This window comes from Oenanthe melanoleuca, chromosome 2 (genome assembly GCF_029582105.1).
Source record: "Oenanthe melanoleuca isolate GR-GAL-2019-014 chromosome 2, OMel1.0, whole genome shotgun sequence".
NCBI classification, from domain to species: domain Eukaryota; kingdom Metazoa; phylum Chordata; class Aves; order Passeriformes; family Muscicapidae; genus Oenanthe; species Oenanthe melanoleuca.
The window spans coordinates 16,444,419-16,459,178 of NC_079335.1; the positions used below are offsets into that span (position 1 = coordinate 16,444,419).

Genomic DNA, 14,760 nt, shown 5'->3' on the forward strand with positions numbered 1-14,760 from the left:
CATTCTTGTGTTTTCAAATTTTTATATTAATTAATTTTAACAACACTGTTTATCTCTTAATTTTCCTAGAAATTATCATATTCAAAAGACTGGGGCACATGAACAGAATTAGTTTTATTTATTTTCTGATAGCCACATTTGAAATTAAAGATACACAAATGTGATCAGAGGTTGTGGCAAGTAGATGAAGTACAATCACAAATTCAGTAATTTTGAGTTGGCTGCAATTTTTTTTTAGAAAATAAGGATGTGACTTTCAAAAGGTGGTTGAAGTATTCATTAGTATTCAGTCCATATACAGGATATGAAAAGGTCTTCAGCCCTTGATGTCTGTTTAATCTTATTTTAATTATCTCATGCCTTTTAGTATAATCTAGGGAAAATTTACTGCATTCACTTCAAATTTGAAGAAATTATTAATTTTTTTAGACCAAAAAAAGAAAAAGTAAATTTTTCTGTTTGTTTCTCTTAGGGATGGACCAGACCAAACTTCCCCTCAAATTGGACAATTTAGTGGCAACACAGCATTAGAATCAGTCTATAGCACTTCCAATCAGATTCTGATAAAGTTCCACAGTGACTTTACTACCAGTGGATTCTTTGTACTTAGTTATCATGGTAAGTGTGACAAATTAAACTTTTTCCCTGTTTATACTGGTCACTGGAGGACGACAAGGCATAAAAAAGTCAGGTGCTTTTTCTAAGACTTGCTATTATTAATATGATTCTAGGGTAAAGCATACATATGAAACACTAACAAGAATGATGAAAATAAATTATTTTCTTGACCAGATATTGAATTCACTATTAGTCAAACAAAAATACAAAGACTGCAATATGATGAGACATTAACAAAGAAGGCAGCCTCAAGACCCTAAAGTTCAAGGTGCACATACTTCTTTTTTTTTTACGGTGCTTCTGAAATTCCTTTGAAACCTAAATGTTTTTGGAGGACATTGAATTTCTTTTTGACATTTGGATAGTTTGAAGTAAGTGCTTTTTGTTGTAGAGATGCCAGTGATAGTGAACTATACCTATTATTTACTACACTATATATAGTTCAATGATAGTGAACTACATAGTGTAGTTAACATTAATCTGCCCTTGAATTAAATATTGACTGAATGAAAATGTGTTTGAATTAATGCACTGAATTCTTCCTCTTTTTGTAGTCATCCAGACCCTCCATGGCCAAGTGTCTTTTGCATTGATATAATTACAAGAAAACACTGAGAAGTAAGGGTGGGTTTAGGTGCTTTGTAAATGCCCTTTGGATTGAACATCCTAGGAAACATTGACAGACTACATCCTGTTTTCTGGATCCTGGTCAACTTTTGTGACTTTTGTGGCTAGTTTCTTTTTGACTTATTAAAGACAGTGGTAAATAAAGTTAGACAGAATTGATGGGATTAAAGAGCTTTAAGCTAAGTGAAACAAAACAGAAAAATACATAAAACATACAATGAAGAAAAAACACCATCAATTGATTATGAAGTAGAGTCTTCAGCAGGGTTAGGCAGAGATTGATCAAAATTTCCATTCCAAATCTTGGCATCTAAATTGCATGTATCAACTTGAAAAGGATGAAATGATATTTTGTATTAATTAATGAGTCCGTATGTATTGATACCTACTAATATATCAGTATATGACCAAACATATGCTAAAATGCTTATGGAATCATGGAATTATTCAGATTTGAAAAGACCTTTTTAGATTATCAAGTCCAACTGTAAACCCAACACTGCCAATTCTACCACTAAACCTTGTTTATAAATAGCACATTACCTGTCTTGCAAATACCTCCAGGAATGGTGACTCCACCACTTCCCTGGGTAGCCTGTTCCAGTGCTTGGCACATTTTTACTAATATCCTATCTCATGTGGAATAACTTGAGGCTGTTTCTTCTGCTCTAGTAATTTGTTAGTATTAAAGTGTCTCTATAGATCTCCTTTTACTTGTTTCTTTTGTTGTGAAAATTGTCATACCACAGGTGTGGGCTCTAATGTTCAATAAAGATTCAAGCTGAGAAGCACAAAGATTACTTGTAAAGAAGCTTAAAACGATTTTTGTACTAATGTTGGCAAGATAAATAAATCTTTCTGTATCTTGGAGTCTATGGTCTTTCATATCAGCTGAACAAAAATTAGAATGATAAAGGAAAGGCAATCAAGGAGTCAAATAAAGGCAAGGAGTCAAATTTATTTAAAATAAATATTTTGAGATTAAAATTAATGATACTGCTGTTACCCTAAAATGAGAGACATTTGAGATAAATTATATGACTTCTTTATTGAATCAGTTTTTAATTATGTGCATGATTTTTATTATTATTTTTCTTAAGATGCAAACAGCACAGCTGGCTCATGTTTAATTGGTGTGCTTTATTTTAAATTGCGTTTTTCTAAGGCTTTCTGACTCACTAATTTAAGTAGATCTTCATTACATGATTGAAGAAAAGGAGTGTAATAGAAAGATATCAAAAAAGATGACTCATTAGTAACAAAAGGTCTGTTTTACTGTATAAATTTTGTGATTTTCAAAAGTTTAACCAATTAGAGTACTAAAGGATCTAATCAGACAAAAAAACCAAGAATGTGTATTACTGAAGATGAACTGTCCTCTGCCATAAGTAGATAATATTTTGTGCTAAAGAGAAATGCTATAAACCAATGCTGCATGAAAATGTAATATTGTTGAAAACTGAGCATACTTCACCTGCACATACATTTTAAGACAGGGAAGACTCAACTGTAGATAAAAATATGTCAAAGTGAATTCTTTTGCCAAATTTCTTTCTTAATTGTGTTAAGATCAAATTGTATTTTGTCTATTTCTAAACATGGGCCCATTTTCATTGGTTCTTTGGGGAAAAAAAATCAGTCTGTTCATCTTCTGCATACACTTCCTACTTATCTTTTTATTTATTTCACGTGTTTATCTTGCCTAGCTGTTGCATCATGTGCTAAGTCTCAGAAAATTATTTTGTGTGAAACTTCAAATGAGACTTTTAAAAGCAGGATTATTCTCTGACACTATCTGCAGATGATGTGTGCTCTACAACTGCTTATTTATTAGGAAACTTCACATTCAAAATGCTTCTGTCCATTACTTAGGCTGCCTCTGTGTAGAATCTTTGAGATTCCAAAACTTGTATTTATTACAAGGTTTTAGAAGCAGAAGAGTTCAAAAGTAAAACTGTATTGTAAAAAAAAAAAAAAAATAAAAAGAAAAACCAGAAGAACAATGATTGAAAACTACAGAAATATTTGCTTTTTGACTGGGATTGCTCAAGTGAGAAAATTGGCAAAACACTTCTAAACTTCTTATGCTATTTATGAAGAGGTTTTCATCACTAAGACTGAATAAATAATTGAGAATGCAGACACAACATCCAATGTTTTCATTTCCTTTCTTTTGATTATTTTGAAAGTTTCAAAATAAATTGAGTTTTTATGTTTATCCTGCTAATGTGGATATTAAATCAGTTATTTCATAGCTATGATAACTATGTTTGAGAATGTCAACTGTGCTTTGTTCTTGTTTATAGCCTATCAGCTCCGTGTCTGCCAGCCTCCAGCAAATATACCAAATGCTGAAATTCTGGCTGAAGATGATGAATTCGAGATAGGTAATATTAAAACAAACAAAAAAATTTGTTCGTGAAATAAACTTGCTGTGCACAAGGTGTTTTTCAGAATGGAAATCGTACTTGTGATATTTTAGATTTTTATTTGAAATTGCATTTTTAAGAAATAATTTCTTTTTTGTTATGTATCCTTAATCCTATCTATGTTTCAGAGATTGCATATAGGTAATACAATCACTCTTTGTAATTGACTTAATTTTAAAATACATTTTTCATAGTGTTTAATGTAAAACAGTGTATTACACTGAAACAAACAAACAAAACCCATAAGAAGACATGTAGACATTCTACATAGATTTCTATCTATATAGAATTCTACACCAGAATTAAGGTTCTATGACCCAAAAAGTAAAATCAAATTTGTAAAAGTTATGAGAATCAGAGAAGGGAATGACATTCTAACTTTCTGAGATATGTCAATAATATGACTTAGCCACCTATGTTTCAAAGGAACATGATTTATATGATCTGATTCCAGATGTCTGGTCAGCTAGTTTTGCTCATGTGATGGCAAAGAAAATAATTTCTTTTAGTATATGCACCAGTATATGATTCATTACATAGGTTACAAAGAGAAATTACTTTTTTGATTGTCTTTTCTCTATAATACAGGCCGAAGAGAATTGCTGGGATATGCAAGTTTTTACTTTTTTTAGTCCATAAAACTATATGAATTTTTGGTTTCTTAATTAAAAAATGACAATTTTTTATTCTCAGAGTTTCAAATCTAGAGAGCATTAAGAAATCCATTTTCTATTTAATGTTTTTCCCCCTCAGGACTATATTAATTACTGACTTGATCTTAGACCTTTATTTAGTTCCATAATGATTATCCTATAAATTGCTTAAAGCTTTGTGGACATTTGGTTCACATAGCATCAGTCAAACTCAGACAACTTAGCAAACTATCTAACAAATAATGTGGTGGAAAGAAGTGATAGATGCAGCACAGTGTGCAACACAAAGCTCATTTACCACATTTCTTAGACTAATCAAAGTTGTTTATGCCAGAGGTCATTTAGCCCATTGTATATTATGTTGGTAAGAAACTCCATTAATCAATAATGTTTTCAAAGCTGAAAGTCACAGTTAATTGCTGTTTAATGCTTCTTTTGTTTGTTTGTGTTTTTGCCCTGTGTTGTTTTTCTGAACAGGAGACATAATAAGGTACCAGTGTCAACCAGGCTTTACGCTGGTTGGGAATGAGATTCTGACATGCCGACTGGGGGAGAGACTTCAGATGGATGGAGTACCTCCTACTTGTCAAGGTTTTTCTCTTTTTTATTTTCCTACTGCCAGATCAGTTAATTGGTGATTCCTTAAATAACAACTACATCTCTTTACATAGGACACCATAATGAAACTATTTCAGACTTTTGATGATTTATCCCAATATATCACTCTTTGTGTCAGATATTAATGCAAAATAATTAGTAAACTTTTAATGAACTTCACAAGTTGAAAGGACTCTTCTACTTTGTGAAAATAATTGTGCAATTCCTTTCTATTTTTTTCTTTTTTTTTTTCTTTTTTTTTTTTTTGAGAGTCTGGTAACTAATGAGACTCATTTTCTCAACAACATAATTGTATGAAAATTTATATGGGAATTTTCAAAAATGCTAAATTAACATAGCATGGATTTGGGTGAACAAGCTCACAAAATATTTTTTCAGTGCAGTGTTAAGTACATCAATTTTTTATTCAATGTATTTAAAAACCAGGTTTTCTGTATGTGTGTGTGTGTGTGTGTGTGTGTGTGTGTGAATATGTTTGTTCCTTTTTCCACTTATTGAGAACTGTAAACAGAGAGATAATGCCATCCCATTGTTAAGGCTAAACCTGCCAGCCCCTAACATCACACTTTAAACCAGTCTTTATTAAACTGAAATTTGATGTGTTATGCTAGAATATAATTTTTCCATAATTAAAAAAAAAGAAGCGAGATTTTTCTTTCATACCAAATTGATTAGGGAACAAATGAAGATAGGCCTTGCACATGCGTCATTAAAAAAATGGAATCTCTTTGAAGTTCCAGTGATGGGGATGAGTTTATGTTTTCCTGTTAATTTTTCCATTTATATCTGGAAGGATAAATAAGGACCTACAGTTATAAACCTGTATGATGAAGCCTTTTCAAGAAAAAAAAGACCAAACCAAAACAGCACAGCCTCATAAAAATATAAGTTATGTTAACATAAGCCATTTTGAATTCTGCTAGTTTCTGTGATATTCCTTTCTTTCCATCTGTTCCTGAACTTAGTATTCTGACACCTACAGCAGGATTAAAATCCTTTCCCAAATTAGTCATAATAAGTGCGTTTGAATTACATTTGTATTATATGAAAAATAGTGACATCTGTTTTTTCCAGCAATCTGATGTTTTGGTGTGTCCTTCTCCAGTAATTTTAATTCGTTAGCATATCTATAAAACACTCATGATGATTTATTTGGCAATATTGAATTTATCATGATTACTACATTTACAAGTAAAACTTTAATATTTTACTATTTCTTAGAAATTTCTAAACTTATAAAATGGTGCACAATATACATGTTAAGAAATTAAAGATCAGAATTTTTTTTTTTATGAATTTATTATTACTATAATCTTCACCTAAGCTTTCAGCTGAGAGTTAAAAAAAAATCTTGTATAAATGTACTCTTTTCCTCCATTCCTGGAGAGCTGAAAGGATCTACTCTTACAACTGAATAAGCTGTTTCCCCCTGATTTTATGGACAAAATTATGCAGAAGTCAAAATGACTCACAGCAATGAATCTGGTTCTTAAAAATGCAAAGTGAAATTGAAATGTGAGCTTCATAAGAACTTCTGCACTGATAAAATTTGAAAATCCAGGCATTTAGTTAGATACAAATGTGTCTAGTAATAACTTCCAACACCCCAATTTTAATTTAAATCCTTACTTGGCAGAGGTATTGCATTTAATAGGTGGAAAACCATAGTAACCTCCAGGCATTGCTTTAAATGTTAAAATTATGTAATATTAGGTAGGGAAAATAGAGACTTATGTGCTGATCCTGAGGCATTCTCTCAGTGTGTGTTGCTGAAGGCATATTTGTATTCAGTGCAAGACCCAAGACAAAAACTCAGGAATGATGACTTCAGTTAACCATAGTTATTTAATCTTCTATGTCAGATACGAATGCCAAAGTTTGGTTTCAATGCTAAATATTAAATCAAGGATCTTATAATTTCTGTTTAAAGCAGAAAGAAATTAACATGGTCTTCAGAGTTAGAGTCAGAAAATTAAAAAGAAAATTGCAAAGAAATTTCTAAAATTGTGTTAAAAATGACCAGTCCAACTGGCAACCTAGAATAAGCAGCAGCATGCTTTCTTTTATATTTATTTATATAATGTCTAAATTCGAAGATCACATTATATAAGTTAAATTTCAATAATGAAAGATGAATAGAGAGCGTTGTGGAATCTAAGGGCAGCAAAAATACATGCAAAAAAATTATGTCTTTCATGATTTTATTATATGGCATTGGCCTATGGATAAGCTACCATGCTTCATTGTGCAGAATATAGCACACTAAGAGTCACTTTCAAGGAAAAGTCTCAGTTCCTCTTTTGGTTCACATTAGTTCTTCTTTACTACTTCTTTTCCCTGGGTAGAGCAAATGGTTTCTTTTGAACTTTATTCTCATAATTCCTGATGCTTTAACCCTGTGCATATGTTATATGCTTTAGCCAATATAAAGTTGCATTTGATTGAATTTTTCTTTAATTTTTGACTTGAAATAAATTGATACCAACATTCCAAATTAACCCATAAACAAAAGCTGAAGAATGCTGCTGAGAAGAATTTAAGTAACAATATATTAGTCTTGAATCAGATACATTTTCTCTGATTCACATAAAACTTAACTACCCAATTCCCAAGGGAATCTGTTTAACAGAAAGAAGTCTTTAAGATCTCTATAAAATTCCCAAGGGATGTTTAGCTGAAAATCCTGAAACTAAGGACGGTTTGCAAGGCAAAACCAGGTGCAAATAAACTAGTGCAGCCAGATTACTGTTATGCTCTTCCTGTCACACATTTTTATATAAATATATGCCTGTATGTACATATAAAGCTGAGGGGATTACTTTGCTCATTTTCTTGAGATGTGTGTCACAACTGCCACAGCCAGATTCCAGTCATATGAGTTTTGTTAAGTAGGGTGGAGATGCTGTATTCCATCTCTTCTTGAGTAATTGAAACAAATACAGGACATGAGAAACAACTTTTGAAGTTTAGCAATGATGGTAAATTGAGATACAAATATTTTTAAAATATATGGGCACGTACAATTTTTCAAGTTGTTTGGTTGCATTTGCAGAGGGGTGGACTAGATGACATTCAAAGGTCACTTCCAAACTAAATATTCTATGATTCTTGCAAAGATTTTTAATGAAGAAAATTACTCTTTTTTTTTTTTCTCTGTTTTTCTGTGTTCTTCTTCTCTCTTCATAGTCCAATCTCTTTTTCAAAATAAAGCTGGATTTTTTTAAATAATGAGACAATATTATTTCTTGAGAAAACTAAGATCCTATTATTTTTCTTGTGTAACTCAGGACTAACTAATTTTCATGTAGGAGTTAGCTGTCAATATAAAAATATTTCAAAGCTCCTGTTTCTCAGAGTGAGGTTCTGAATACACTGGAGGCATTTATTCATATATCATGAAGCAAACACATTTTTTGAAAAAAACTTCCAATAACGTGGTAATGCCAACTATTTCTATTTAATGAGATTATTATTCTTGTAGACCTAGTGAATCGAGATAAATTCAAAATTAAATCCCTTCATCATATTTTAAATCACCATGTTGTTCAATTTAAGGAAATAGAATGAGTAATGCAGTTCTTTTAAACTCGGGAAAATCTTGTCAATCACATGAAATAGAAATAATGGGCTTTAGATTTTTTGCCAATTTTTCTGTTTCACAGTGCTCTGTCCAGCCAATGAAATGCGTCTGGATTCAACAGGAGTAATACTGAGCCCTGGATATCCTGACAGCTACCCAAACCTCCAGATGTGTGCCTGGACCATTACTGTGGAAAAGGGTTATAATATCAGCATGTTCTTTGAATTCTTCCAGACAGAAAAGGAATTTGATATACTCGAGGTTTTTGATGGTAACTATAGGATGCATAATTTTAGATGATACCTTATCTTTATAATTGTTTTTATATTGCTTTTGTTTAATTATTATTGCTTATGCACATCATAATTTTTCACTATAAAATATCTTGAGCAATTACTTCGATTTTTCATAATAAAAAGAACTGCTGGGTTACTTTATTTTAAAATTGTATTGCATGTTACACTTAGATATAATTTTTGTTTTCAGTAGATATATATAGCTTCCAGTTAAAACATTTTTCAATTTTTAAATTCAAATCAATTTGCCATTTGCTTGAAGAATGTTTTGCATGTATATTAATTGTGTGTATATGGTTTATGGTATGTTATTTTAAACTTTGTAACTCCTTTTTTCCTTCTTTTTTTCCTTCCTTTGTACCAAGGACCAAATAGTCACAGCCCATTGCTCATATCTCTCAGTGGGGACTATTCATCTTCTCTAAATATAACCAGCAATGGCCATGAAGTATTTCTCCGGTGGTCAGCAGATCATGGCACCAATAAAAAGGGTTTCAGGATAAGATATATAGGTATGCAAATGTGACTTTCTGTAATGTGCATAAAATTTTAATGTGGAACATTTGTATATGTGAAAAGGGTAATATAAGCTATGTTTAATATCCTTAATTAACCAAACTGAAAGGAAATCCAATGTATTCTATATATATGAACCTAGTAACCCTCATCTTGTGAGGTAAAAAGCCCCTCACATGTGCTCTGTATAGAATTAATAAAAGACAGGGCTTTGAAATGGTATAAGCCAGTACTAAAAATAAAAGAAGCAGCTTCCCCCTTCTCTGTCCTATTTGTTTGCATTTGTGTGCCTCTTCATACTGGGGTGTTTTTCTAACTAGGTCTTTGTGTATTTCAGTGTTAAAAATTTTGGTGGGACAAGAGAAAGCATTTTAACAAGGCAGGAGTGAACAGCTATGAAGCAGAAAACCCTGAAGAGTTGAACTCTTTAATTTAAGGTTCAACTGAAGCAGCAATCAACATTAAAAGAGATAAATTAATGTGTGAAAAAGCCAGTATTTTATGTGCTATTAATTCAAATTAACATATTTATGAATAGTGTGTTGAAATGGTACCTGATAAAGTTACATTTTAGTAAAATTACTTTTACAGAATTATTATGTAATTTTTTTTTACGGGAAAATTATTTTAATTAGTCGAACTAAGTAGATTTATTCCAATTTACAGCAATTGCACAAGATCTATATTTGAATTTTTTTATGATGACCAAAGATATGAAATATACACAAGGAAAAGTACTAATGATAGTATCAGTAGATATTAGAGAAGTTATTGGCATAAAGCTGTTTTACTTCACAAGGTGGATAAAGAAATAACAAATAAATAAAAAATTCTTTCGGCTGTTTTTTTTTGTTGTTTTGTTTTTGTTTTGTTTTGTTTTTTTGTTTTGTTTTCCTCACTTAATTTTTGGCTACTTCACAATTGAAGAAAAATAATTGAGATCATATATACTCTGAAACTGTATCAGTATCATCTTTCCCTTTAGGAAAGGACAGTTTTCTCAGACTTAAAATGTCTGTTAATTAGGTAAAACTCACTGTTTGCTAGACATAAAATAATATATGGATTTTAATTTCCAGTAGTCCCTTTTGGATCTGTTAAAAGAGAAAGAAGAGAAAATTCTTCAAAGTCTTTCCTTACAGGCAGTAAGAGAAATGTTGAGAGGCAGACAGGAAATATTTTCTAATGATCTGTTTCACACAGAAAATACTGTTATGTTCTTACACACTAAAGTAGAGGTCTCTCTATCTTTGGTTCTTTCAGGAAAGTATAAGTCAGGAGACATTAAGTGTAAGGAAGAGGATGCTTTCATAGTATGTGGTCTGAAAGATATAGCAGTACTTCTGATTCTTCCTTTTGCTGTAATATGTTTAATAAATATTTGTTGTAAACCAACAGCCATATTAGTACATTCTGGTCAGAGGAAGCTTTCATGTGACAAAAACTGACTTGAAGTAAATCATGAGATATGGAAAGGTTTAAAGAGCGAGTGAAGCAGCAGTTCTCCATTTGCCTGAGAAAATAAATATCAAGTTATCAATGTTTCTTCAAAGCATAAAGGAAGCACTTTTAAAGGAAAACTTCCAGCACAGTTTTCTTTCCTACAAAAAGGGAAAACAGCCTTTATGGCTAGCAGCCATTAATCAAATTAATCTGAGACCAAGTTAAACTTTTACACAAACAAAATTCATCTTAAAGTGGTTACCAGGTTATAAGAGTCTTCTGGTCCACTCCTATGGCAAGATGGCCAAAACTAAATTTCTTGGTACTCAGTGAACAAGGGAGATAAAAGAAACATAGTAAATAACCAGTATTTCATGTCAGAGTTTGGTAAGTACATAAATAATTTCAGATTATATAAACTGTAACTCTTAGACATATTTTTTCTCTTATAATGAGTTATGATTTTTTCTCATAGTCTCTAGATTAAGACTTCTGTAAGACAATGGGTTCTAAATAAATCAACAACTAAAAGCACATTCAGTAATTTGCCTCAGATTTATGGTGATAGTCATAAATATAATAAAATGTATTTAAAATGTTTTACTTCACTTTAGTTCAATATATCACAGAACTTAAATGAAAGAACCTATTTAGCACCAGAAAGAAAAGACTATATAAAAATAGTTATGTTCAGGATGTACTGTTTTTTCCCTTCTTTCAAAAATTTTTACACTACTGAAATGTATACAATTGCAATAAATTTTCTCATAAACTAAAGTTCAGTAGCTGATTTAAAAAGATGGTAAAAAAAAAAAAAAAAAGCAAACAAAAAACAATCAAACCCCAAAGCTATAGCCAATCTTAAAAGTTAGCTATAACTCTATTTTTTGAAGGCTCCCAAAACCTGAATCTTGTAAAGACCTTATAAGCTTTATTTTTATCACCGTTATATTTTGTGAAATTTGTCAATGCATGCATTATCAGCACATAAAATACAACTTTTTAGAAATGGTTTCTCCGTGTCCAATCAGACGCCCACTGAGCTCCACCAGAATCTCTCAATGATTGTTTCCCGCACCCCAAAAGCGTGTTCTATTCATTTGGCACCTGTGTTTTCAGCTCTGTACTGCAGCACGCCGGAGTCGCCGCCGCACGGTTTCATCGTCAGCCAGACGGGCGGGCAGCTCAACAGCGTGGTGCGCTGGGCCTGCGACCGCGGCTTTCGGCTCATCGGCAAGAGCACCGCTGTGTGCAGGAGGTCTCCCTACGGCTACTACTCCTGGGATGTCCCAGTCCCTGCTTGTCAAGGTAAACCCTTCCATGTAAAACAAAATATATAGGCTCCAAGAAACTTTCTTTTCCTAATGTAAGCCGTCAGTTTTCTGACTTAAAATGAAGAGCAGGGAAATAATTTGTGGTCGCGCTTTTGTGCCGATATTTTTCAACCTTATAAAAACAAATGTAGGTTTAGGAAACATTATTTCAAGAGGACCCAATAAGACTGACATATATAAAACAGCGCTTTACCATTTAGTGAAGAATATTTAGGCATTTCTTTCTGGTCTAATAATAATTTCTGAAATGCTGGTGTTCTTTGAGAACTGGTATAACTAAGGTTTTCCAAGGACTGTGTCTATTTTTTTATGTATATCTTTGGAACTGGAAATGAAGTTTGTGAGAAAAGAATAGATTTTAATGTTTCAGTTTGATTAACAATATTTCCCAAGCTGACATATAGTGACCTGTTGCATTTCACTAATTTGGTTTATATTACACTGAGAAAAACAGTTTGTTCTGTACTCTCCTGAAGTCCTGTGAAATTGGTTCAGCCCTCCCTTAGCCCATTCCCACCGGTGCAAGCCCATCAGCTGCAGCTCGGTTTCCCCTCCCTTCACCCCAGATTTGAAATTCCCCACCACTCCTTTGTTCTGTCTCTTTTTTCCCTGGACCCTGTTCAGGAATAAACCTTGAATAACGAAGGCAAAGGAGCCTCCTTTGGTCTTTTGCTTTGTCCAGGCCAAATTCCCTTCGTCTCTGACCTAGAGCTAGCCAGAAGAAAGGTTGGAGAGTGGGGGGATCTCAACAGTGACCAAAGATTTCTGTGATAAATCTATTTTTAGGGAATTTTGCATAGTTCCTATTGTCATTTTTCCTGTCAAAGTATCTGATGTGTCAATAACTTTTCCTGATATTTTCACATTTTCCCCTAACTAAAAGGTAATATTCATAGAATTATATAAGGGTTTACATGGAAGGGACCTTAAAGATGTAGTTCCAATCCCACTGGGACGGGCAGGAGCACTGTTCACTTGAGCAGGTTGCTTAAAACCAGTCCAACCTGTCCTTGAACACTTCCAGGGATAGGGCAACCACAGCTTATCTGGGCAAGTTTTCTATGCAAGTTTCCACAAATGTGAAATTCCGCTCAAAACTGCTGTAAACAAAAATGTCATTGGGTGACCCTTGGGAGGTCCGTTGTTTATATAAAAGTCTGTTATCAAGCATTGCTTTCTGGCATCTCATTTCTTAAAAATTTAAGGTTAAGGAAGGGATATATTTTTCTCGTGCCACAATATTGACTGTTAACATGGATAATATGACTCAAAATTTATCAAGTCACTAATGGAGATTTTTGAATACTGAAGGAGTAATTATTCTCAATGGTAGATATAGAACACCTCAAGTTGCAGCTAGAATGTATCTGAAATACATTTTACTGACTGGTAAAAGAGACAGAATGCAAATTATGTGTGTTATGTGAATAAGCAATACTGTAGAATTTGTTGGTGCTTAGGATTGCAATCAATGCTGTTTACATGTTACAAAAATTTTACAAATGGGTATTAATTTTATGCACTGATGAATGCTGGCCATGATGTAACACAGTGGTCATTGCTCAGGCATCTCTTGTAATTGTCTCAAAGTTCTTATTACCATCAATGTGATTTTGAGAGAAGAGGTTAAGCTAGGCCTGTTGAGCTAGGCAGTAAAGAGTGTTATTTGGTTATACCTTGTTTATACTAGTTATCATCTTGGAATGGATAGATTTGCCTAATCTGCAATCCAAGCTATTGAGGAATTTAAGAATTAATAAGCATCATCACATGTTTTCATTTTAGTGTCATAGAAGTTGTTTCTTTCTTTGGTGATGGCAAATAATAGTTCCATCAGATGTTTGATAAAAGGTGGAAGATGGACATTCTCGTTTAATTAGCTCGTCACTTTTTATCTAGCTGGAGTCATGTCCTTAAACCCTCTAGAGCTTTGTAGTAAATTATAGTTTCTTGGGGTCTTCAATTTCTTAATCATGATTTTCTTATTTTCTTCTAAATGTGTGTTTTTCTCTAGTTCCCAACAGGTACTGTGATAGTCATTAGGTATTTGTTCTTATGTTTGCACAGACAGGGTGATAGGAAATTATAAATAGTTTTCTGTGATCTTTTCAGCAGAGTGTGTCTGTACTGTGATCTTTGGCTTTTCTTTTTCTTAAATTTTCATGACATATGCAAGAGGATTTTTATGGCAATGCACGAATAATTTAACATTGTTTCTTACACCTCTGTTCTGCAAGTTGTTATAGGATTGGTACTTTACCTGTGTCTTAGCTGTGATTATTAGCTTTGGTACTGTGCCACACAGTTGTTATATTGCTTATGAAGCAAATCAGTTTTATGTCAGATCAGCTCCCAGAAGGGGCAAAAATAGATTGCATTCTCTTTTTTTTTTACAAGTATTTATACATAGTCTGAGAGGATTAACCTTCCTGTGTGGGCATGATAGGTACTTTCTTAGTGCTCAAGATTTGACTTCAAAGTAAGGTACTTCAGACTTAAATGACTAAGCCCTTTTTTTCACGTTTTTTTTTTTTTTTTTTTATCTGACCTACATTAGATATATGGATTTGGAATGTGGAAAAGAGTTAGTTTTTATTTTTATTCCCAAAACAGACAGAGCATTATTTAGAACCATATCTTCTTTTG

General features: G+C 32.6%; 1 protein-coding gene across 3 annotated transcripts in view; it reads left to right on the top strand.

Moving 5' to 3' along the window:
- Positions 1–14,760, top strand: part of CSMD3 (CUB and Sushi multiple domains 3) — a 578,246-nt gene that overhangs the window by 492,715 nt on the left and 70,771 nt on the right. For all 3 annotated transcript variants that reach the window (XM_056483904.1, XM_056483905.1, XM_056483906.1), the window contains 6 exons: positions 473–618; positions 3,552–3,632; positions 4,805–4,918; positions 8,608–8,796; positions 9,187–9,333; positions 11,900–12,088. In XM_056483904.1, the coding sequence (XP_056339879.1) occupies positions 473–618; positions 3,552–3,632; positions 4,805–4,918; positions 8,608–8,796; positions 9,187–9,333; positions 11,900–12,088 (866 nt within the window). The remainder of the gene's footprint in view (positions 1–472; positions 619–3,551; positions 3,633–4,804; positions 4,919–8,607; positions 8,797–9,186; positions 9,334–11,899; positions 12,089–14,760) is intronic.